We start from the raw sequence: 23,542 nt of genomic DNA, 5'->3' as shown, positions 1-23,542 counted from the left end.
GCTATGACGTCGCTCCGCAGCCATGACATCATCAGACAGGGGCCGGGACAGCCGTTTATTGGGGCTCCGCACCCCCCCTCCCCCCCCCCCCATTGTTGGGTTTTTTTTGTGGGTTTTGGGTTGGGTTTGGTTTTTTTTTTTTTTTTTTCTTTTTTCCTCCTTTTTCTTAAAAAATAAATGTACAATTCCCGACGGCGGCTCCGTACAAAATATACACGTCTGGGGGGGGCGGGGGGGCACGTACAAAAATAGATGGGGGGGGGAGAAGAATCCGGGGGGGGGGGGTCCCTGCACCCCGGTCAATGGAAGGGGTCAATGGGGTGCCAAGGGGACAGTGGGGGGAGAGATGAGCCCGGGGGTGTCCGTCCCCCCCCCACATTGTGCTGAGGGTGGGGGCAGCGCCCGGCTGTGCCCCTCACCCCGCGTCAGGCCAAAGTGCGTCAGTGCTGGGGGGCACCGGGCCCCCCGGGTTTGGGGGGGGGGGGGGGATCCCCCGGGATGGGGGTCCCCGGTTGGGGGGGGGGGGGGTCCCGGTCCCTCACTGGCCGCCCGGCTCCAGCTTGAAGGAGAGCTCGAAGAGCAGGTTCTGGTTGTCGATGACGCGGAGCTGCCGCACGTACGCCTTGGTCTGCAGCTGGCTCGGGGACGCCTCCAGCTCCAGGCCTGGGGGGAACGGGGTTGGGGGGGGGGACGGGACATGGGGATGGAGGGACAGGAGCGAAGGGATGGAGGGATGGGGATGAGAGGGGATGGAGGGGTGGGGGGATAGGGATGCATGAAGGGGATGAGGGGATGAGGATGCAAGGATGGGGATGAAGGGATGGGGATGAAGGGATGCAGGGATATGGTAATACAGGGATTGGAATGAAGGGATGTGGGGATATGGGGATGCAGGGATGGGAATGAAGGGATGCAGGGATGTGGGGATATGAGGATTCAGGGATAGAGGGAAGGGGAATTGCAGATGCAGGGATGTTGGGACAGGAGTGAAGGGATACAGGGTTGAAGGGATGGGAACAAAGTGATACAAGGGATGGAGGGATGGAGGAAGGGGACCAGGATGGGAACACAGGGATGGGGGGATGCAGGAATGCAGGGATTTGGGGATAGAAGAATGGGAATGAAGTGATGCAGGGATGCGGGGACGGGGATGCAGGGATGAAGGGATGCAGCGATGCAGAGATTGAAGGGATGGAGATGAAGAGATGGGGATGAAGGAACGCAGAGATGGGGACGAAGGGATGCAGAGATGGCAATGAAGAGATGCAGAGATGGGGACAAAGGGATGCAGAGATGGGGATGAAGGGATGCAGAGATGGGGATGAAGGGATGCAGAGATGGGGATGAAGGGATGCAGAGATGAGGATGAAGGGATGCAGAGATGGCAATGAAGGGATGCAGAGATGAGGATGAAGGGATGCAGAGGTGGCAATGAAGGGATGCAGAGGTGGGGATGAAGGGATGCAGAGATGGGGATGAAGGGATGCAGAGATGGCAATGAAGGGATGCAGAGGTGAGGATGAATGGATACAGAGATGGCAATGAAGGGATGCAGAGGTGGCAATGAAGGGATGCAGAGATGGGGATGAAGGGATGCAGAGATGAGCTGATGCGGTTGCAGACACGTCCCCATCCCAGAGGCAGCAGCAGGGATGTGGGGCTGTGCCCATACCCCCCCCCCCCCCCGCCCCATACTCACAGAGCGGGCGGCTCCGGTACTTCCGGATGGTTCTCACTTTCTCGGCGATGCAGTGCTGGGGACAGAGCACCCCCGGTGAGACTCCAGGGCCCCCCCCACCCCGGATCATTCACACCCCCCCACAGGACCCTGCCCTGGGGCATCCCCATCACCAGGAACCCATATTCTGCACCCCCATTCCCATCCCCTCAATGGGGTTCCCCATCCCCAGCTTCACCCCAGGGGCCTCACAACTTCCCCCCCCCCCCCCCAAGGGCACCCACCAGTTTCTCCACATTGACCAAGCCATCCAGGAGGGTTTTGCTGCCTTCATGCAGGAAAGTGAGATCTGGGGGTGAGCAGAGAGGGGTGAGGGGGGGCCAATGGGGCAGCACTGGGACCGCAGCCCCCTCCGGGCACAGCCTGTGCCCCCCCCTCACCTTTGAGGATGAGCGGCACGAAGGGGATGAGGGGGGGCTTCATCTTGGCCAGCACCTCCCGGTACGTCTTGTGGTTCCTGCAGGGGTCCTGGGGGGGGGGGGGAACAAGGGGAGCAGCTCCCTAGGGGTGCCAGCACCCTGGTCCCCCACCACACTGGCACCAGTGGGCATAGGGAACGGATGCATCCCCTGGGTGCTGACCCCCCCCCCCCCCAGCCCCTCTCACCGTCAGGTTCTCAAACTTCCGGAACAGGTTCTTGAATTTCCCTGGGAGCTTCTGCAAGACAACGCAGGGGTGGGGATGAGCATCCATAGGGGCCCAGGAGCATCCATAGGGGCCCAGGAGCATCCAGAGGGTGGCCAGGAGCATCCATAGGGGCACGGGAGCATCCACAGGAGCCCAGGAGCATCTAAGAGGTCCCAGGTGCACCCAAAGGGGTCCCAGGGGTATCCGGGGGGGGGGGGCAAGGAGCACCCAGGGGGTCCCAGGAGCACCCCCCATCTTTACCTCCCAGGTGAGGCGCAGGCGGCTGATGGCAGCGTTGTTGAGCCCGATAACGATGGCATAGAAGGACAGCATGTCCTGGTTCTGCTTGCATCTGGGGTGGCGGGGGGGGGGCAGAGGGTGAGGAGCAGATGGGGGACCCCCCCTCCCGGTCGTTCGTCCCCCCCCTCCCCATCCCCGCACTCACATGGCAGCGATCTTGATGAGCTTCTTGAGGAGATGGGCGCGCTTGCCCAGGGACTCGCAGAGCAGCAGCTCGGTGCCCACCCAGTGCTGCACCTCGCTGCACCGCTGCAGCAGCAGCTCCAGGTTGGCCGTTTCCCGGCGGCCCCGTTCCCCGTGGAACACGTAATCCACAAACTCGAGCTGCCGCGGATGGAGCCACAGACGTGTCAGAGCCCCCCCCCAACCCACCCCAACCCCGGGACACCGCGGTGCAAACCCATCCCCGAACCCCCCCCCCCCCCCCCCCCCCGCTCCCTCCCGACCTCATGGATGCAGCGGAAGAGCTCCCAGTGGAAGGCGGTGAGGTGGTTGGCGATGTCCTCCGGCTCCACGCGGTGGATCTCTGTATCCCCTGGCACCACCTGGATCTCCTCCGGCAGCGGTACCTGAGACGGGATGTTGGGAACAGGGATGCTCTGATGGGGATGGAGCACGGAGAGAGGGGGGGGGGGGGTGTTACCCCCTCCCTCCCCAGCGCAACGCGGTGCTCACCAGCGAGTCGAAGGTGTCCCTGGTGCAGGCGAAGAGGTGGCTGTTGATGCCCAGGGTGGTGAAGACGCACTCCTCGCTGGGCTGCAGCACGGCTTTCTCTGCAGGCAGAGGGTCAGCACCCAGGCAGCCCCTGCCCGGCCCTGCCCACAGCACCTCCCCGGCCCCGCGGGCACCTCCGGATGAGGCCACGGTGACGAGGATGAGGGCGTCCTCGCGGGCGCTCTGCTCCTCCGAGTACTGCAGCTTCTCGGTGACGGAGGCCAGGATGTCCTGCACCGAGGCCGAGAGGCGGCTGCGGATGGTCACGTACGAGTGGTCGGGCATGTACACGCGGCAGAAGACTGGGGAGAGGTGGGATGGGGAAACTGAGGCACGGAGCAGGCGCTGCTCATTGCAGTCGCTGGCGAGCCCGGGGGGAGAACCCGGCACCCAGCACCCATCCTGGCACCTGGAACCCATCCCAGCACCCAGCATCCATCCCAGCACACGAAACCCATCTGGGAGCTAGCCCATTCCCAAATCCCCATCCTGGCACCTGAAACATATCCTGGCACACAGCACCCATCCTGGCACCTGAAAACCATTCTAGCATCCAGCACCCATCCCAGCACCCAGTACCCATCCCGGCACCCATCCCAGCATCCAGCATCCATACGGACACCCAGCACCCATCCCAGGATTCAGAATCCATCCCAACACCCATCCCCCATCCCATCCCCCATTCTGGCACCCGAAACCCATCCTGGCACCCAGCACCCAACCTGACACCCATCCTGGCACCTGAAAACCATTCCAGCATCCAGCACACATGTCAGCACCCAGTAGTACCCATTCCAGAATCCGGTATCCATACGGACAGCCAGCACCCATCCCAGCATCCATATGGACAGCCAGCACCCATCCCAGCACTCATCCCAGGATCCAGAATCCATCCCAACACCCATCCACCATCCCATCCCCCATTCTGGCACCCGAAACCCATCCTGGCTCCTAGCACTCAATCTGGCACCCATCCTGGCACCCGAAAACCATTCCAGCATTCAGCACCCATCCCAGCACCCATCCAAGCATCCCGCATCCATACGGACACCCAGCACCCATCCCAGCACCCATCCGAGGATCCAGAATCCATCCCAACACCCAGCCCCCATCCCAGCACCCGGTACCCATGCCAGCACCCATCCTGGTACCCATCACAGCATCCAGCCCCCATCCCAGCATCCGGTACCCATCCCAACATCCAGCACCCCTCCCGACACCCAGCACCCATCCTGGCACCCATCCCAGCATTCTGCATCCATACAGACACCCAGCACCCATCCCAGCAACCATCCGAGGATTCAGAATCCATCCCAACACCCAGTCCCGATCCCAGCATCCAGTCCCCATCCCAGCACCCGGTACCCATCCCCGTACCCATCCCAGCATCCAGCATTCATCCCGACACCCAGCTCCCGTCCCAGCCCCCATCCCAGCATCCAGCCCCCATCCCGACACCCAACACCCATCCTTGCACCCATCCTGGTACCCATCCCAGCACCCAGTCCCCATCCCAGCACCCGGTACCCATCCCGGCACCCATCCCTGTACCCATCCCAGCACCCGGCACCCACCCCTGTACCCATCCCTGCATCCAGCCCCCAGCCCAGCCCCAGCCCGCCCCTCGCTCACTCTCATCGGAGCCGCGGAACGCCACCCGCGTCTGCAGGCAGGAGTCGATGCGGCGGAAGTGCCTGAACAGCGGCTTCACCTGCTTGTTCGGGGGGGGGGTCTCGTCGGCCACCCTGCGGCACGCACCGGGGTCAGGCAGGAGCCGCGGCACAGCCGGAGCCCCCCCCCCCGCCCCGGGGCCTCGCTCCTTCCCAAAGGGCTGCTGCTGATGCCCAGCTCCTTGTCCCTCCCTGACCCACAGGGACCCCCCCGTCCTCGCCGCTCACTTGAGCTCCACGGTCTCCACGAGCTGGTGCAGTTTGAGGATCTCATCCTCCAGGTCGCGGTACAGGGACGTGTCCTTCATGATGAGCAGGTAGAGCTCCTGGGGGGGGGGGTGAAAGGGGCTCAGGATGGGGATGGAGATGGATGAGGAGATGGGGGGGGGTCCATGGAGGGGGGGCACCCACCTTGATCACCTTCCCGGCGCTCTCCTCCTCCTGCAGCAGCCCCTTGTAGGTCTCGAGGAAGTGCAGCAGCACGGCCAGCACCGCCCGCTTGCGCCGCAGCCCGGCCCCGTCCTCCCAGCGCGGCAGCACGAAGGTGGCACCGTCAAGGAGGCCCCACGGCACGGAGGGACCCCGGGCATCCCCTGCGAGGGTCCCTGCGCCCACCCCGCCGGCATCCCGCTGCCCACCGTGCACTCGAACCCATACGTGCGCCCCATGGCGCCCCAATCCCCCCACTCATTGCTCCCACCACAGCACCCTGCTGCCTCCCTCCGCGCCCACCCTTGTGCCCATCATCTTGTCCCCCCCATGGCACTCTCATACCCACCCCGAAGCCCTCCTGCTCGCACCCTCATGTTCACCCTGTACCATCCCCATGGCCTCCCTATGCCCAACCTTAGACCATTCCAACCGCATCCTTGTGCCCACTCTCATTGCACTCTGATGCCCTTCTCATGCCCCCCCCCAACGTGCCCCCCCCACAAGGATATTGCTGGTGCAGCTGCTGCAGGAAGCGCTCGGTGGGCAGGAAGAGCGAGTGTGTGAGCACGATGTCATCCAGCAGCGATTCTGGGGGGGGATTGGGGGGCAGAAGTGGGCACCCCTCCCCGCACAGCCCCCAACAGCACCCCCGGAGTCCTGCCCCCCATCAGAGCGGGCAGCCAAGGGGGGCAATGCCAATGACACCAGGACACATGGGGACCCCCCCCCCCCCGCTGCCGGAGGGGGCTCTGGCCTGGCCGGGTGAGCCGAGGGGCCGATCCCAGCGGTGATCCCATCAGCGCCAGCACCCAGTGACCTTCGCACCAGGCACCGCTCCCTCCCCAGCACCAGCACAACCCTCGACCCTGGGCCCGGAGCAGGTCCCAGCCGACGGGTGCCCAGGGCTGTGCCCCAAGCCCCAGCACCGCAGTGATGGGACACCAGGGGCCCTCCCGGGGCCCTCTCAAGCATCTCCCAAGCCCCAGCCCTTTAACCCAGCCATGGATCTGTGCCGAGCCGGGGCTGAGGCTCCCCCAGTACCACCATGCCAGGGCACAGCGCCCCTGGGATCCAAGCTGCCACCAAGAGCAGGACACAGCAGTTTGTGGCACAGCCCGGCCCCCAGCACCACGTCCAGCACCCGCTATCAGTGCTGGGCCAGGCAGGAGCAGCGTGGACGCCCCCAGCTGCCCCAGCCCTCCCCTGGGGTGCAGAAAGAACCGAAGCCCCCATCCTCGCTGCAGGAGCCCCCAGCCCTGCCTCAGTTTCCCCACCCCTCGGCAGCAGCCACAGGGTCAGGTTTCCCACACCGGGCTGCGGGGGGAGCCTCTGGACCCCCCCCCCCCCCCCCCATTGGCTCCTGCCCCGCTCCCCACCAGCCCAGGCAGCGCAGGGCCGGGCCCGGCAGCGTGTTGGTGCAGGCAGGGCCCAGCGCTGCCAGTTCCATCTCGCCCCTTCCCGAAGGCTCCATCGTGGCGGTGGGGGAACCGCACCCCGGCCCGGGGCATCCCTGCGGTGCGGGGCTGGCGGCCCCCCGGGAGCCCCGCGGGGTCCCCATGGGGTGGGGGCACCCAGCACCGGAAAGCACCCCAGCACCTCGGTACAAGGCGCCGGTGCGGGACGGCACCGGGAAGCAGGTGCCGGAGGGAAGCGGCGTCCGCCCGGCCCCGGCTCCGCCGCTCGCACCGGGGTTAATTTTAGCACCGGGACGTTCGGGATTAACCGATGGCTCCTGCGCCGTGCGGCGGCCCCCGCTGGCGGCCGGAATCGGCCTCGTCCGGTCCCGGCGCAGCCACCGAGCCCCCGCCGTGCCCCGCACGGGTCCCCCCGCGCCGCGGCGATGCCCGGCGGGACCCTGCCCACCCCAACCCGTGCGCGCCTTGGCCCGGCGCGGTCCGAGCCTGACCTTGGCACCAGACCCGGGCACGCACCCGCACCCCGCGCGGTGCCAGCCCCGCACCGGGCACCGGGCGCCTTCCGCCGCCCTTCTCCCACCCCGCATCCCCCAGCGCATCCCGCGGCGGCAGCGGGTGGGCGCCCATCAAATCCTCCCCCCCCCAGCGCCGCCGCATCGCCCCCGGCCTCCCGCACCGCACCGCAGCGCAGCGCAGCGCAGCAGGGCCGCGCTGCCCGCACCGGGCATCCCCCGCGCCCGCCGCCCCCGCCGGTACCTGCTCCGCAGCCGCGGCCGTGAGCTCCGCCCGCCGGGAGCCGCTCCAGGAGCGCGGTCAGGAGCCGCTCGGGGGGCGCGGGCGCGGCGGGGCCGCAGCCGCAGCAGCAGCGGGCGGCGGGCGGCGGCTCCGGGCTCGGTGGCTCCCGGTCCCGGTCGCCTCCCGGGGATGGGTCCTCGGGGGAGCGAAGCGGCGCCTCGGGCGGGCGCAGCTCCAGCCACCGGCCCTCGCCCCCCGCCTGCGGCCCCGCCGGCCCCGCCGGTTCCTCGGGCGATGCGGGCGGGCGCGATAGGCTCTGCCGCCGCGGGGCCGGGGCCGGGGGCCGGGCGGGCAGGTGCGAGCCCGGCTTCTTCAGCAACTTCTCCAGCGGCTTCATGGCCGCCCGGGCGCGGCGGCAGCGGCGGCGGCTCAGGGGGCCATGGGCGGCGGCGGCGGCGCGGGGCGGCTCCGCTCGGCTCCGGTCGGGCTCGGGCCCCGGCGCCGCTCCCCGCCCGCCCCGCGTTGCGCCCCGCGGCCCCGCCGGTAGCGCCCGCCCCGCCGCCCCGCCCCGCCGCCGCCCCCGGCCCCGCCGCCGGCACCTGCCCGCCCCCGCCGCACCGGCACCGGGACCGGCACCGGGACGCGGCCCGGACCCCCCCTCCCCCGCCGCAGCCCCGCACCCGTGATGCGTTTCACAACCTCCGTACCCCCCTCCCCGCCCCGCAGCACCGGACGCGGCCCCACGGCATCAGGCACACACCGGGGCCACGTCGGCAGAGCCCCCGCACCTCCCCACTGCCTGTGCTCCCCCCGCCGCAGCGGCGAGGGGCGCAGTGTGTGCGCCCCCCCCCCCCCCCCATGGACTGTACCACATCCGTGTCACGCCCCGACCCCCCCTCGCCCCCTGGGGCACACATTCGCATTGTCCCCCCCATGGTGTCCCCTCCCCTGTGTCCCATCGGTGGGGATGCGGAGCTGCCCCGGCCCCGCTCTCTGCCCCCCATCGCAGCGTGGGAAAGGGCCGGGGGTGGGGGCCGGGTTCCCCCCCCCCCCCCGGTCCTGGCCCCCCCGGGGCCGGGCGGGCAGGTCGGGGCAGCTCCTGCCCCCCCGCGCCGCTGCCGGGCCGGCGTGCTGGGGCAGGAGCCGGGGCAGGAACCGGGCAGGCGCCGGGGCAGGGCAGGGCGGGACGTGGCGCCCGCCCGGGGCTGAGCTGCCGGGTCCCCGTCCCCCTGGGTGCCGAGCCCGCGGGTCCCTGCCTGCGCCCTGACACCCCCAGAACCAGCTCCGCACCCCCCCGGGCACAGCGACAGTGGGGACAGCAACGGGGGGACGGAACCTGCACATCCCCATGGCCCGGGTTCATGCCCTGCAAGCCTGCGGCTGTAGGGTGGGATGGGGGCAAAAGACGGGGGGGGGGGCACAGCGGCTGAGCCCAAGGGTGAAGGGATGGGGTACGGGGGTCCCGGCAGCTCCTGCTTTGTTCCTGCTTCCTCTGCACCCGGCAGTTGCTTGGCAACTCCATCCATGCGGCAGTGGGAAAGCAGCAAAACACATCCCCACATCCCCATCTCCACTGCATGGGCCCTGGTGGGATGGGCACGGCCCGGCACAGCTCTCCCCCACCCCATGGCGCTTCTGACCCACCCCAGACCCCAAAAACAATCCCATGCAGCTCCTCCATCCCCACTGTATGGGCCAGCCAGAGGAGGGTGCCTGGCTCTGGGTGCAAGCGGCATCGTGCCGTGCCGAGGGAACGCGCCCCAGATTCGGGCCCATTGGCTCATCCCAGCTCGCTTCCCCCAGCTCGGCAGGGCCGGGGGCACCACTGGAGCAGCCTGAGCTATTGGCTTAATTAATTCGCTGTTATTCCTCCTAACGAGCTGGGATCTGGAGCAGGCGATTCCCTCCCAAAGCCTGCGCCTCCATTTGCAGCGGCGCTCGGGCAAGCAGGGGTGGGGGGGCACGAAGCCTCCAGGCACTGCTCAAAAACAGCAGGAGGCAAAGATTACACCAAGGGAGAAATCCCTCCCTGAGCCAGCGCCTCAACCCACTCCCCTGCATCCGGGGAAGGGGAGAGCGCCCCGGCATGGGGGGGATCCATCCTTCCCCCCCCATGCTGGTCCCCACGCGGTTGGGGTGCAGAGGGAGGGTGCAGAGCGGGGTAGGTGCCACCCAGCACCCGTTTTGCCGTGGGAAGGTGCGTTGGAGGGAGGCAGCGGCGCGCAGGCAGCAGCTCCCGCACCACCTCCACAGCACTTGCTCATCCCCTGCAGGGAGCAGGCGCTCGGAGTGCGCTGAGCCAGGCTGCCGGGGCAGCGCTGGGCTCCGGGCAGGGCTGGAGCTGCTCTTCCAGTCCCACCAGCAGCTCCTAGGAAGGGAAGAGCAGCTCCCGGCCCGTGGCAGCGCAGGGGAAGGGATGCCGGTTCTCCTTTGGAAGCACGCGGTGCAGGGAAAGAGAGACAAGAGAGCTGGCTGCTTTCTAACACATGTTCTCATCCGCGTGCCGATACAACACCGGTTACAAATGTGCACTTCTACGGGACAGGAATCCAAAGAGACAAAAGCAAAACCCATCACAGTGTTGTGAGGTCCAGGAGTTCAGCCACCAGGACCAATACATCAATGATTCACTTACAGCCTTAAGGCAGAAACGGTTACATGGAGAACACGAGGGGTTCCTGCTTTGACGCCTGGGATTAGGTACAAAAAGGGCACGGAGTTACAAACAAGGAACAAAGAAGGGATTTCTGCTGGGAAGCTGGGAATGCAGGAGGAGAGCTGGACTGGAGAGCGGGCAGGTGGGCCCTGGGCACCCTCCCTTGGTGCAGATGGGGACGGGGAGGCCAAGATGCCACTTGCTTGGAGCAAGGATGCTCCTGCTCTCCTGTGCCAGCAGCTGCCACCTCCCCAGGCTGCCCCAGCACATGCTCGATGCAGCCAGGATCGGCAGCAATTGGCAGCCTGCCCTCACCAAGCTTCCTAATGCAATTTGCCAACGGCTGCAAGGATACGGCCAAGCCTGAGCGGGATTGGGAGCCAGTGGGATGCTGCTGCAGCCGGCACCGCATGGCTCTGCCGAGCACTAGCAGGGAAACCAAAGCTGCAAGGTCCCAGGGGAGCGCTGGTTTACGCGGTGGCAAACGCTTCCTGCTGGGGCTGGGAGCCCAGGTTGGATACTGGATGCGTCAGGGCGGGTTCCAACACCCCCCTTTCCACTTCCACAGCAGCAACACCCAAGTGCTGGGAGCAAATCACTGCCCTGCTCGCCCCGTCTGGCTGGTTTGTGGGCTGGCAGAGCCGCTCGGGCAGCGTCGAGGTGCCGGGGTGCCCATAAACCTCCCTCCCTCCCCGCTGCTGATTTGGCAGAGGTGCGGGAGGAAACCTCACCCTGCTCTGCAGGGTGTGCCTGTAGCAGCGGTGAGGGGGGAACCCCGCGCTTGGGCCCGTGGATTCCCATTGCCGGGAGCTGAAAGCTTGCACAGACGTGGACAGAAACCACCAAAGACACAAGTTACCGACGGGGCTTGTCGGCAAAAAGAAGGAGCTTCTAAATTAAGTGGTGGCTGCAGAGCCAGTGCGTTCCAACAGCCCCCGATGGCCCAGCTGCCCTCCCCGTGCCTTAACAAGGGCAGAAATAAACTTGCTAATTATAAAAGAGAATTAGAATGAATGGCTCAGCTGTCTCCATGGGGGGACGGGGAGGTGACGGTCCCATTAGCCAGACAAACAGATCCAACATACCCAAAAAGAAACAAATCAGCTTTACTGAAGGAGCTGGTTCATTTCTTAAATAAAAACAGAGACCACAATCAAGCCAATGGAGTTTAACATCCTAGGGAGGGGAAAGGGCAGACATTTAGTAAGGGAGAGAGAAGCTGAGAGAACTTGCGGCCGAGGCCCTGGGGGTTGGTTCCGCAGGGAGGGAGGGGAAGGAGGGCAGATCAGCAGCAGCGAGATGATTTGTGGGAGGGCACCGGTAAAACCAGAGGGGGAAGGTGCCTGGCCCTGAGCACGAGACGGTGCAGCTCATTCCGCTGCCTCACCTACGCACAGGGAAGAAGCCTTTCCCCAGGAGCTTCCTCCTTGCCGAGGTGCTGAGGCTGGCGTCGGGAATCCCATGGCTGCACCTCTACGTGTTGCTCCTCTCCTTGGCTTTTTCTCCTTTGCTGTCCTGGTGGGGAAGAGGAAGGAGAAGCGGAGGTTTTTAGGCTGCACCAACACCAGCGCGGGGGCTGCAAGTGAACACCCTCCTCACCCGGGTGCCAAAACACAACCACCGCCCGCCCACCCATGCCTCCGGCTTCCCCCGTGCCCAATGTGGGCACAACCAGCCCCCTCCAGCCCTGCTCTCCTCAGGCTTAAACACCTTCCCATCACGAGGCCTTTCAAACGCTCTGATCAAGGTGATGAGAGCACCTCGCAGCGCATCGACGCGCACTGCGTGTCCCCAGCCCGCCACCACTGGCACAAGCCTGCCCAGGTCTGCTGGGGCTTGTTGTGTGATCCCGGCTCCCTCCGTGCTGAGCAAGGCATGGAGAAAGGAAACCAAACACACACGTGGCACCCTGGCACACACACAGCTCACAGGACCGGAGCGAGGAAACCATTCACAGCGCAGAGAAACAGCTCTCGCCTCTGGAAAGCCTTTAAGTCTGCTGCCTGAGCTACCTACTAAGGTCTTGACTCTTAACTCTTCAGGAGAAGTCACTGCCTTCTAGCTTAGGACTGGATTTTTCTCTCTCTAAAGTGCTCTGCTCTCTACCCTGAGCAAATAAAACAAAACAAAACAAGCAAGAGTCAACTTTGGACTTACTTTTTATGCGGGTTTAGTTTTAAAGTATTTAGAAACTCAACTTAACTGGAACCCTGCTTACCACCTGCAACGAGAAGCTGAAGTATGGGACATGTCAAAGATCAGACAGGTTAAGACTTCCCTGGAACAGCGCGTTATATGGGATGGGAGAGGGAGACTGCAGCCCCGCGCACGCCCCGAGGGCTCAGCATCACACATGCATGGGCTCGTGTGCAGGGGATGGTACCTCGGGAGGTGGTGGCTTGATAGTCACGGGCTGGGATGTCCTTCGAGGAGGAGAAGGCTTGGGCTGCACTTGCTGCTGGACAGTGTTGTAGTAGGTGACCCCTCCATACACCTGGGACTGGGCCTGCGCTCCCCAGAGAGCAGAAGGGTCAGTGCTGGGGGGACACAGAAACCTGCATCCGCTGTGACAGCACCACGTGTTACGGCACAAAGCTGGCCTGTGACAAGATGCCACCACCGGGCACCGAAGGTGAGAGCAGTCACAGAGGGACCGGGCTCGGTTTGTGCTGTGCTCCACAAGGTCACAAAGAACAGCAGCACTTACCCCTCACAGAGGACCCTCACTTACCCCGTGCCCCTCACCAGGGCCTCGGGGCAGGGCCAGGCTGCAGCAGCCCACAGCCACATCAGACTGAAGTTCACAGATGGGTTTCCTTCCCCCCCCCCCCCCAGTTTCCCAGCTGCCACAGAACATCTGTGCTCTGCAACAGCAGCAGCTACTAGTTTTCTGCATGGGCAAGGCAGGTAATGGGCTCCTCATCACACCCAGATCGCCTCCAGCTGCAGGGGGCTCGGGATCTTGCCCCTAAACCAGGCTGGTTCCTGCCAGGGCAGTGGGATGGACGCAGGGAAGGTCAGAAAGGTTGCAGGGCTTGGGAACGTGCATCTCTCCCGCCTGCCACTGCGTGTCAGCCGTGTGCTCCCGGGAGCAGAGGGCTGCTCCTCCTCCCTGCCCAGCAGCTCTGCGGACACAGAGGTGGGACACGGAGCAGGAAAAGCCAGCCCCGCGCTGCACACACCGAGGGCTTTCCAAGGAATAGCACCGGGCACTTTCCAGCCTCCTGCCCCCATCTCAAATGGAAAGGGCTTCCAAAGCCATTTTCACAGACTGGTTTGTGTTGGAAGGGACCTTAAAGCTGATGCAATTCCAACCCCCTGCCACGGGCAGGGACACTTTCCATTAGAGCAGGTTGCTGCAAGCCCCGTCCAACCTGGCCTTGAACACTGCCAGGGATGGGGCAGGTTCTATTTTCAAGGTGGTCTTTGCTTAACATGGGCTTGGAGGGGATGTAAAAGGTCACAGGCTCCCAGTGGGCTGCTCCCCTGTCCTGTAGGAGAAGGCCTCAACTCTCAGACCCACCAATACAGGCATTTCATCCACTAGGCCCTCGTTTCAGGGTACAGCAGCCATGGCTGTCACAGAATCATAGAATCATAGAATAGTTTGGGTTGGAAAGGACCTCAAGATCATCCAGTTCCAACCCCCCTGCCATGGACAGGGACACCTCACACTAAACCATCCCACACAAGGCTTCATCCAACCTGGCCTTGAACACCGCCAGGGATGGAGCACTCACAAGCTCCCTGGGCAACCCATTCCAGGGCCTCACCACCCTAACAGGAAAGAATTTCCTCTTTAGATCCAATCTAAACTTCCCCTGTTTCAGTTTTAACCCATTACCCCTTGTCCTGTCACTACAGTCCCTGACGAAGAGTCCCTCCCCAGCATCCCTATAGGCCCCCTTCAGATACTGGAAGGCTGCTATGAGGTCCCCACGCAGCTGTCATCCTTTTCAGTTACCCACCCCAAACAGGGAGAGGGATGACAGTGAACAACCTCCCACCACAGAGCAGCCCAGCTGCTCCACATCCTCTCCCAGCAATCCAGAGGGAATATCCACACTCCAGAGGATCCCATCTGCCTTCGACAGCTCCTGCTCAGGGCGGGCTGTGCAGCGCAGCTGCTTACCTGCGTGTTGGAATAGAGATGAGGAGGGGGCGGAGGGGGCAGCGCTCCCGGCGGGTAGGGATAGCCAGGATTCCCGAAATTCATGACTCCAGGAGGGGAGAAGTAAGTTGGTGCCAGCAGCTGCTGCGGCGGGGGCTGCCCCGGGGGCATGGAGACGGGCGGAGGGTACAGCCCAGGGTTTGCCATGGGGGCTGGCGTCTGGTGGGGATGTAAACCTGGGATGAGAGGAGAACATGCTTAGTGTGGTGTGGGGGGGAAGGAAGAGGGGGAGGAGGAGGGAGGAGAAGGAAGAGGGGGAGGAGGAGGGAGGAGAAGGAAGACGGGGAAGAGGAGGGCGGAGAAAGGGATGAAGAAGGAGAAGGGGATGAAGAAGGAGAAGGGGAAGAGGAGGGAGGAGAAGGGGAAGGAGAAAGCGCTTCTCAGCACACTGGAGCACAGTTTCTTCCCCAGCGCGGGGTCCCAATTCCCTGGACCAGCCACAGCCCCAGGTCAGCACATCCCATCCCCTTCACAGGAAGCAGTTTTTGTGGGAAGATGGGGAAATGCCAACTCAACAGCTCTCGTTTCTGCTTTTCTTCTCTGATCTAGAAGCATCAGGGACTGAAGAACCAGCCGGGCACAGCACCTGGCAGAGCCAAGCGCCCCACTGAAGGGGAAGCAGCTCAGGCAGGAAGGTCTGTGCAGGACATGCAGACATCCCGCTAGAGCCTGCCGAACCAGTCAGATCCCCTCAGTCCTGTGCTGGCTGCAAGGGCCAGAAATGCCCATTTTTCTTCCCTTTAAATTTATACTGATTCAGCCTCCCAGTGCATGAGGCAAGCAGGTCTCTTCCATGCTGCAGAAGCAGGCAAAATGGTTTCCCCCAGTGACAAGAGGCTGTGTGGAACCAGACTTATGTGCTCTCCCTGGTACAAGCTGAGCACAATCACATCGCTATCATGCCCCATGCCGGGAAGCTGGCTCCTCACCTGGATGAGGGAGGTGCATTTCTGGCTGTACGATCATCCCCTGGGGCGGCAGCGGGGCTGGGCTCTCACTGTGGGTGTAGATTGGTCCCTGGAATTGTACTGCAACACACAACAGTTGGTAAGGAAAAGCTCCAACCAGTTTTGTTCTACTGCAGCAAGTCACATGCCCGCCCCAACCAGCCACGGTGACAAGATGCTGTGCTGCAAGCCACATTCCCATCGGCACACGCAGTCTACCAGGCTGACAGATGCTACACGCTCCCAACAGAAAAGCCTCCTGCTCCTTTTACAAAGCAGGAGAATACTCAGGGAATTTCTTCTCTTGCACTTTAAATGCCGGAGTAAATTCCTCATGCATCCTCAGCCTTGTTCTGTAATTCTCCCTGCTCTTAAATGTCAAAGGCATTGCTCTGATTTCAAGTTAATTTTAAATCCTAGTTTTCGTAAAGGAAAGCGGTGTCCTAGAGACCAGAGAGGGGAGGTGGTAACACTGATTCTATTCCAGTGGGTTACAGCACCAAGCAGGGAGGCTCAGAGCCACCTTTCAATTTACTGTCTGAGACAATGACAAAGCCCCCGACCCTAACAGGAGTGGAGCGAATCCTGCTCCAGCTGCTCAGGTCCAGGCACACACAGAGCCTCGGGAGCAGGACGGAAGCACTCACGTGGGTCATAGTAGTGCCCTTCCATGATGCTGATGTGCATGGGGGGGGCAGGCTCTGGCACCGGTGCTCTCTGCCGCTGCGACGAGTAGCGTTTGACACGGCCCCCCTGCACGGCCTGAAAGAGTCCAAAGGCATCGGTGAGGGTCAGGAACCCCCCAGCCCTTCCCAGCCCCTGCAAAGCTCTAATCTGGGTCACACAGCAACAACTGGGAACACCCACAAAAGGGAAAGGCTGAGGTGTCACAGGCAGCCTCTAATTACCACAACCCAGAAACAACTGCATGCCATGCCAGGCTCCTGCACTTCTAAAAGCAAGAGTCACGCTCCCCGCAACATGCTTTACCATTTCCTCCATCCTGTTAAACTGAGGCGGTGGCCCAGTTCCCACGTGCATATGGTGGTTAGGAATACCTGAGGAAGAAACAAACTGGTTATTATGGTTTGCATTTACTCCGAAGGAAAGAGCCACCTCACCCAACAAGGGAGATACCAGGAGGTGGCGGCAGCCTGGGGACGTGATTGTACTACCAATAGGTAGAGCTCTTGCCTTCCTGACAAGGAACCTTCTGACAACCTCATCTCCTCAGCTACCATGTGCAATGTTTCAGTACAGATGAGGAGCTGTCGTGTCACTCTACAATCACCCATGCTGCTCAACACCTTTGAAATCTTGCTAACAAAGAGAAGTCCTCAGCCTGAAATCCAGCTCCTGACCTATAAGCCCCGTTCCTGCTGAGACAAGGATCTCTTCAGAGCAGAAACAAGGAGCCACACGGGACCGGGTAAGCTGCAGTTTAAACCCTCTCCAGGGTGTAACCACTTTTAGCACGGGCTCCTTTTAATCCAAACAACAAAGTTCTGGCACACGTTTAAAAGCACGGTGCCAAGCTAATCCCAGGTGATCCCAAGGGAGCCAAAGTGGACAAAACAAACAGTGGAAGTGCCCACGGATCACTCGTACTGCAAACACATGCATGGGCACACAGCCCGTGCCAGCCAAAGGCCTCCCAAAATACTGCCTTCTCTGCTACGAGGCAACAAAAGGGACAGTGGAGTAGGATGTCCTTCTGACAAAGTAGTCTCCTACTGCAGTCTGGAGCTGTCTCGTGGTAAATCTGTGAAGATGTTTTATTTTTAAGCATAAAAAAAAGGAGTCTATGATCTCAGCTGCAGAGCACAGCATGTTGGAACCCTCATCCCACTGACACATTTAAAGCCTGTCTCCTCACATCCACAGTCAAGACCGAGAGTCTTCACACAAAGCTCTTGCCAGTCGCATGAGTACAAGATGACTTATGGTTTCACGACCTAAACCTCAAGAGATGCTTATGAAAGCAGTGAGCTGCTTTCTTCTCCTTGCTCCAGTTTTATTTCCCTTGGGAAGAACTCCAACAGTCCCCAGAAAAGATTCTCATTCTGCAAAGGGATAATTATACCTGAGTGACCTCTTGCATGGATGCTCAACTAGAACTCAGTCCTTAGCTCACACAGGGTAACTCTGCCTCGAATCCCTCCGGCTGCTGCAAATGGAGCAGCTTCCTCCTACGAGGCACAAATTCATTTGCCAATCCCAGCCAGGCCTTAGCTAGGGCCAACGAAATCCCAACGCTAGGAACTACACTGATAAACAGAGGAAAGCTCCCCCCTGCTCCTAGCAGGACACTACAGGAGCCCGGTTATCCATCACCCTACCCACCAAGTGAACACAAGGCTCCTCATCTCCTGAACAATGACTCTGGCTGCAGCAGCCGGTCCCACTGTGATTCCCAAAGTCCCCTCTTCTCTTCTATTCTGTCCCCTCTAACCACCTCTACTGCACTTTCTCAGCATCCCTGTCCTGGATCCACCTCAAGACTGAGGCAGACACAGTTCAGCTCTGCCTGTCTACTGTGTTTGGCTGCAGCCGAAAGCCAACAGGCAGCACCCACTTACCCCTCAGCTCCCGGGGCTGTATGAACTGAGACTGCCCTGGTGCCCAGTTCTGCTCAGCGAGATTCATTTGGGTCATTTCTTGCTCGAGTCCATCCAAGCTGGATTCTACTGGTGACTCCCAATTGCTGCTCTTGGCTGGTGGGAGGGATGTCTCAGCTTGCACGGGTTTTGGAGGCACAGGAGCCAGCCCTTCCGACGCGGGCACTTCATCTGCCAGCTTCCCTGCATCCCCAGCTTTGATTCTGGTCCTTCTTGCCCGGGAATAAGACTTCTTTTCAACTGGTCTGTCAGGTGGTGGCTGGGCAGCATCTGCAGCTGTGGCTTGGTTTTCCAAAGCAACCTCCTCCCTTACAGGGCTGCTGTGGACGTGTGCTGCTTCCACCTCAGGTGACTTGTCCCTTGGTGGGCTCTGCTCTGCGCGCTTCCCTCGGTAGCTGCTCTCCTGTTTCATTTGCTCACTGTTCCGAGACAAATGCTGGATGCTGGCTTCCGAAGCGCGGTAGCCCGGACGGGTCTCTTTGTAGCCACCCAGCCTTGGGTAATTCCTAGGTGGGGGCATCCTCCCTGTCCCTGCAGAGCTCCTGTTGGTGAAGGTTCGTGGGGGAGCTGAAGTGCTGTCTGCACCTTGGTGCCTTGGGGGCTTACTGGGCCTCTCGTTGGACCAGTTTGGATCTCGCTGAGGAGGACTCCCAAACCTGAGGGGGAAAAACAGTACAAACAACTGGAAACAAATTCCTGGTGAAAGGTACCACAGGGAAACCCTCTCCAGGATGTCCAGAGATCCCAGGACCAAGGTCACACCTCAGAGACCAATGCCATCAAGAGGGCTTCCCCACTTTGGGATTTCAGACCTGTCTCCCTCTGGGAGAAGCCAGCTCCAGTTTGACTTTGCTGCTCACCTCGGTTTGCGCATCCTCCTTGGCTTGATGTCGTCAGGGTTGTGCGCTGATCTGATGTCGTAGCCATAGAGCGCGATCAGCTCCTGCCTGGTCTTGGGGGCTTGCTCGTCCTCCCGGAACTTGTCATGCTCCCAGCGGCCCTCATCCTTCCACAGCTTCCGCTGACGACCCTTTGGCCTGGAACAGGCACACCAGAAGTTGTCACAGAGGAAATGTGGCAGCTTCCACCAGTCCCATGCCCAGAGACCAAGTGGTTCTAGGGCTGGGCGGGCACAGGAGACCGCATTTCTTTCACCCCCCCCACTTCTGCCCAAGAGCTCATCTCAGTCTCCCCTCTGTCAGTTTAGAGCCCTTACCTACGGGGGATGCTCACATACCTGACCTCCTCCTCCTGCGTCTGCCCTCGGAGGTCATGCTCAAAGAATAGCCCTTTCCGTGGGATATAAGCTGGGTTCTTCCGATCCTCATCGTCATCCAGGTGCTTGGGAACCTTCTTCCCAACTTTATTCTCCACGGGTTCAGTGCTCTCCTGTCAAAATCACAGCTCTCACCACTACAGCAGTCCCCCTGTGAGAAGCCTCACCCTGGCCCAAAGAACCCATGCTTAACACCTACCTGCCCGTCCCCGCTTTGCCTCTCACCAGTCACAGCACCCTTAGGGTCTGGTTTCTCATCCCCTTTCTCCGCTTTCGCCGCTGATCCAGAGGAATCATTACTGTCCTGCTTCAGTTCTACTTTGGCACTTTCTTCCTCACTGTAATCCTCTTCCTCTGCCTGAGAGAGCCTCAGTTACTCTAACACAGACATTTAGCAACAGCTTCCCCAGGAACTTCCCCACACAAGTCCCCACATTTGGAGTGTGGGGAACTGCCCTTGTTCCAGTTGTTGAGACCTGCCCCTCTCAAAGCAGTGGACTAGCTCTTAAGATCCTTCTCATCCCTGAATTTTAATGGAAAAAGCAAACCAAACCCACCCCCTCTCCCCATCCCTATCAGGTCCAGCAGTCTGGCTTTCCGGGCTGGGACCAGCTCCATGGCAAAGGCAGGGAGACAGCGAGCGAGGGCCCTTGGACCATCCCTTCCTTCCCACGCCAGGGCCCGGCCCCAGCCAGCGCCGCTTCCAGATTCCCTGGAGTCACTCAGCTGAGTCACTGGGAGCTCTCTGCTCGCAGGAGCTGACCTGGTTTCACCCTCCAGGAGCCTGCAAGCCCTGCTGAGGCTGAACCCACACTAAAAATAGCCCCGTGTGATTAACAAAAAGACTGCTCTGTTTTTCTCTTTCAACACAGCGTATTTGCACATCAACTGCTCCTTTTGTTTACGCTGGGGAAGCCCAGACAGGGCATTATTTTTAGGCACAGGAACAGAGTCATCCTGGCACAGCAGTGATGCAATACCCCCTGCAACGTGTACCAGGGTGACTGGGAGCCTCCATGCAGCTTTCCAGGCATGAAGAGCTGCTGCACGGTGAACACTGGGAGCTGCCCCTTCCCCTCCATGTGCCACCTCTGCAGCCTCCTCATTAATGACACAGATTAATTGACAAAGTACAGCCCTAGGAGCTTTGATTTCATCTGCCTTGTTGTCCTGTGGTGTCTTTAACTGCTGCACCCCTCCAGATCCCCAAACCAGCTGCTTCAAGAGAAGGGCTCCCACTAGAAAACCTTCATCGCCATCAGTAGAAACCACTTCTCTAAACTGCCTGGAAACGGTAAACTTGCTGTTCTGAGCTAAAAACCTCAGCCACAGGGCACAGGCAGGGGGGTTCAGGTGGGATTTCCTCCACATACACCCAGCACAGAGCTGTTGACACTCCCGGGGCACATTCCCCTTCCAGCTGCCACACACAGGGATGCTTCAACCCAACACGCATCCTCCGCTTCTTTCCACACCCTTCTGGCCCATGGCTCCCAGTATCCCAAACACACCGGTCCCACAGCCACCCCAGCAGCACAGCGGCTTCTCTGTACACAGGGAACCACCAGTGAGGGGCCTGCAGTGGTGGCAGTGACCACACTGCTGGTACCTTGAGACAAAGGCAATGCTGCCAACAGGGTGGTGGGAAACATGGGACACAAACTGGGGTTTGTGCTGATTACGTGAGGTGCAAACACTGGGCAGAACACCAGGACAGAGACTGCTCTTACCTCTGAGTCTTCGGCGCTTTCATAATCCGAGAGCACAGCTGCAGGGGAGACAAGAGTTGGGTGTTAGGGCAGGAGCAGAAATGCAGCTTCTCTGTGAGTGTAACAAGCAGAAGGGCACAGAACCCCCTCTCCAAGGCAGCAGCCAGCACCAGCGTGTCCCCAGCAAACCCCATTGCCAGCACAGGAGGAAGCAAGGATGAGTTTGGGGCTTTCTGGCCCTGCACCCACTCTTTGCCCACTGTTATGAGTTCATATTTGGGACTGCACCAACTACAGGGCCACGGGAGAAGGTGTTTTGTCCAGGTTTCCCATTTGGCACACGGACAGCACAGCCAGGAAGTCGTTACTCACCGTCTCCCTCGATGCCATCCTCGCTTTCCTGCGGCAGAGGGAGAAAAAGGCAGGTTAGCAGAGGGGGAGGTCAGCAGCCCAGTCCCGCTATCATCCCACCATCCCACACACAATCCCAACAAAGGCTGGCTCTGGTCCTATCGCATCCGCCCTGGGAAGTTCAGCTCCAGCGAGCAGGAAAGAAACAAACCCATGGTTCCCAATGCCTTTTCCTTAGGTCTTTCTAAAGCAGCTCAAGAAGAAACCAGCACAAACTGTGTCAAGTGCGGGAGAGCTTAGAAGGGAAAGAGCGATGCCAACAATGCCAGGGCCTTTCCCTCAGTAACGAGGGCCATACAAGGCAGCTCCAGGAGGATTCCTTAAAGCAGGAATACGGAATAGATGCTGAGCACGTCCTCAAGATTCCAGTGACAGGAGCACAGCCCCGCACCCTGGACAAGCAGCTGGCTCACGGAATCATGGACCAGGCGAAGCGGAGCAGCTCAGATCTGGAAGTTTTTAGGTAAAAGAACGCATTGCTCAACCTGTGCAGTAAAAACAACCCCAGATCCAATCCAGACAACGTGCTAATGGGGGAAAACCCCAAAACTGGGGGGGAAACGTGGAATAACCGGCACAGGAACCCAGGATGGGAGGAATTCGCATCCGGACCAGGGCCGGAGCCCCACGGCGCGGGGCAGCAGCACCAAAACCTCCCTCAAAAGGTTCCCCCTCCATAGGGGAGGCCGCTCAGGGCGGATCCATGAGGGAAGAGGGCAGCAAACCCGCACCTGCACCCGCCGCACGGACCCGGCCCCGTCGGGCGCTGGAGCCCGGCTCTAAGGGAAGCCCAAGTGCGGGACCCAGCGCAGCCCCGCCGCCACCCGGGGCCCGCCCCGCACACCCGCACTCACACACTCGGACTCGGCCGCGCTCTTGGCCGCTCCCCCCGCAGCGCTCTCGGCGGCGGCGCCGCCGCGGCCCCGGGGCCCAGCGCTGAGGGCTCCGGCGGCGCCCCGCGGAGGGCGGTGCTGCGGCCGCGGGGACCCGGAGCGGGACCCGGAGCCGGAGCGCGATGGGGAGCGGGCGGCGCTGGCGGCCGAGGCGCCGCTGTCGGAGGCGGCCGAGTCCGAGTCCGAGTCCTCGCTGTCCTGCGAGGCGCGCTGCCGACGCCGGTCCGCCATCTTGGCCAAGGCGCGGGGCACGCCGGGACGGACTACAACTCCCGGCAGGCCCCGCGGCGGGTGACGCCACCGCCGTCCCGGCAGCCTTTGCGTCAGCGCCGCCTCGCTCCATTCCGACGCGCGTGCCTCTCTGCCCGGCAGGGGGCAGGCGAGCGCCGGGCCACGAGCCGACGTCAGACGGCGGCGGAAGTGACGTCGCGCGCGGGAGGGCGGGCTCGCGGTTCTTTTATCGTAAATAAAAAAATATCAAAAATAAACAGCGAAATTTAAAAAAAAAAAAAAACCCAAGCCAAAACAACCCCCACGTGACCCCCCCCAAAACTTCAAATTTTCGACGCAAATGTCCGGTTTCTCAAAGCACTTTTCGGTTTTGTACCGAATTTCAGGTTTTCCAGGCAAATTTCAGGTTTTCCAGGCAAATTTCAGGTTTTCCAGGCAAATTTCAGGTTTTCCAGGCAAATTTCAGGTTTTCCAAGCAAATTTCAGGTTTTCCAGGCAAATTTCAGGTTTTCCAGGCAAATTTCAGGTTTTTGAGGCAAATTTCAGGTTTTGAGGCAAATTTCAGGTTTTTAGGCAAATTTCAGGTTTCAGGCAAATTTCAGGTTTTCCAGGCAAATTTCAGGTTTTCCAGGCAAATTTCAGGTTTTCCAGGCAAATTTCAGGTTTTCCAGGCAAATTCCAGGTTTTCCAGGCAAATTAAAGGCTTTTTGACAAAACTTCACGTTTTTCAAACCAAACTTCCTGGTTTTCCAAGCAGATTTCCTCCTTAAACCGTGTGCTCACACCAGTTTCCCCCCATCAATGAGCCCCCCGGTGCCCCATGGGCACAGCCCCACGGCCAGACCCACCCCTTGGGGGAGAGGGGGGGGTAAATCCCTCCAGCCCCCCCAGATAAGGGACTCAAAGACGCAGCTCCGCTGACCTTTGTCCTCTTTAATGGCTGCTGGGGGGGGGGGCACACACTTGGAACCCCTCCCCGGAACCCCTTCCCCATGGCCA

General features: G+C 61.2%; 2 protein-coding genes across 5 annotated transcripts; both read right to left on the bottom strand.

Moving 5' to 3' along the window:
* Positions 1-535: 535 nt before the first annotated feature.
* RAPGEFL1 (Rap guanine nucleotide exchange factor like 1) lies at positions 536-8,028 on the bottom strand. The gene is made up of 15 exons (XM_065699158.1): positions 7,653-8,028; positions 5,991-6,069; positions 5,461-5,593; positions 5,278-5,375; positions 5,012-5,124; positions 3,514-3,681; positions 3,341-3,438; positions 3,112-3,234; positions 2,811-2,989; positions 2,627-2,717; positions 2,345-2,395; positions 2,119-2,206; positions 1,963-2,027; positions 1,700-1,754; positions 536-663 (listed from the first exon to the last, which is right to left on the bottom strand). The coding sequence occupies exons 1-15, from the start codon at positions 8,026-8,028 to the stop codon at positions 539-541; spliced, it is 1,842 nt and encodes a 613-aa protein (XP_065555230.1). The 3' UTR covers positions 536-538.
* Positions 8,029-11,369: 3,341 nt separating this feature from the next.
* Positions 11,370-22,562, bottom strand: CASC3 (CASC3 exon junction complex subunit). Of its 4 annotated transcripts, none has more exons than XM_065699107.1 (14): positions 22,274-22,562; positions 21,381-21,408; positions 21,030-21,067; positions 19,499-19,657; positions 19,261-19,412; positions 18,884-19,060; positions 17,985-18,679; positions 16,396-16,463; positions 16,053-16,167; positions 15,388-15,486; positions 14,420-14,634; positions 12,671-12,793; positions 12,445-12,521; positions 11,370-11,802 (listed from the first exon to the last, which is right to left on the bottom strand). In XM_065699107.1, the coding sequence occupies exons 1-13, from the start codon at positions 22,541-22,543 to the stop codon at positions 12,486-12,488; spliced, it is 2,175 nt and encodes a 724-aa protein (XP_065555179.1). In that variant the 5' UTR covers positions 22,544-22,562; the 3' UTR covers positions 11,370-11,802; positions 12,445-12,485. The 4 variants fall into 4 exon arrangements, with proteins under 4 accessions (XP_065555179.1, XP_065555180.1, XP_065555178.1 ...); XM_065699108.1 differs by having other exon boundaries at positions 12,445-12,508; XM_065699106.1 differs by lacking the exon at positions 12,445-12,521.
* Positions 22,563-23,542: the final 980 nt, after the last annotated feature.

This window comes from Lathamus discolor, chromosome 20 (genome assembly GCF_037157495.1).
Source record: "Lathamus discolor isolate bLatDis1 chromosome 20, bLatDis1.hap1, whole genome shotgun sequence".
Lineage (NCBI taxonomy): Eukaryota > Metazoa > Chordata > Aves > Psittaciformes > Psittacidae > Lathamus > Lathamus discolor.
This window is presented reverse-complemented; position numbering and strand designations above follow the sequence as displayed.

Excerpts from the sequence above, each read along its gene's own strand:
- RAPGEFL1 (XM_065699158.1), bottom strand. The coding sequence starts at position 8,028 with ATGAAGCCGCTGGAGAAGTTGCTGAAGAAGCCGGGCTCGCACCTGCCC. Across the intron at positions 2,718-2,810 it reads CTCATCAAGATCGCTGCCAT|ATGCAAGCAGAACCAGGACA; the intron begins GTGAGTGCGGGG and ends CCGCCACCCCAG. Across the intron at positions 1,755-1,962 it reads TGGTCAATGTGGAGAAACTG|CACTGCATCGCCGAGAAAGT; the intron begins GTGGGTGCCCTT and ends CTCTGTCCCCAG.
- CASC3 (XM_065699106.1), bottom strand. The coding sequence starts at position 22,543 with ATGGCGGACCGGCGTCGGCAGCGCGCCTCGCAGGACAGCGAGGACTCG. Across the intron at positions 21,068-21,380 it reads GGATGGCATCGAGGGAGACG|CTGTGCTCTCGGATTATGAA; the intron begins GTGAGTAACGAC and ends TCTCCCCTGCAG. Across the intron at positions 19,413-19,498 it reads GGCAAAGCGGGGACGGGCAG|GAGAGCACTGAACCCGTGGA; the intron begins GTAGGTGTTAAG and ends TGATTTTGACAG.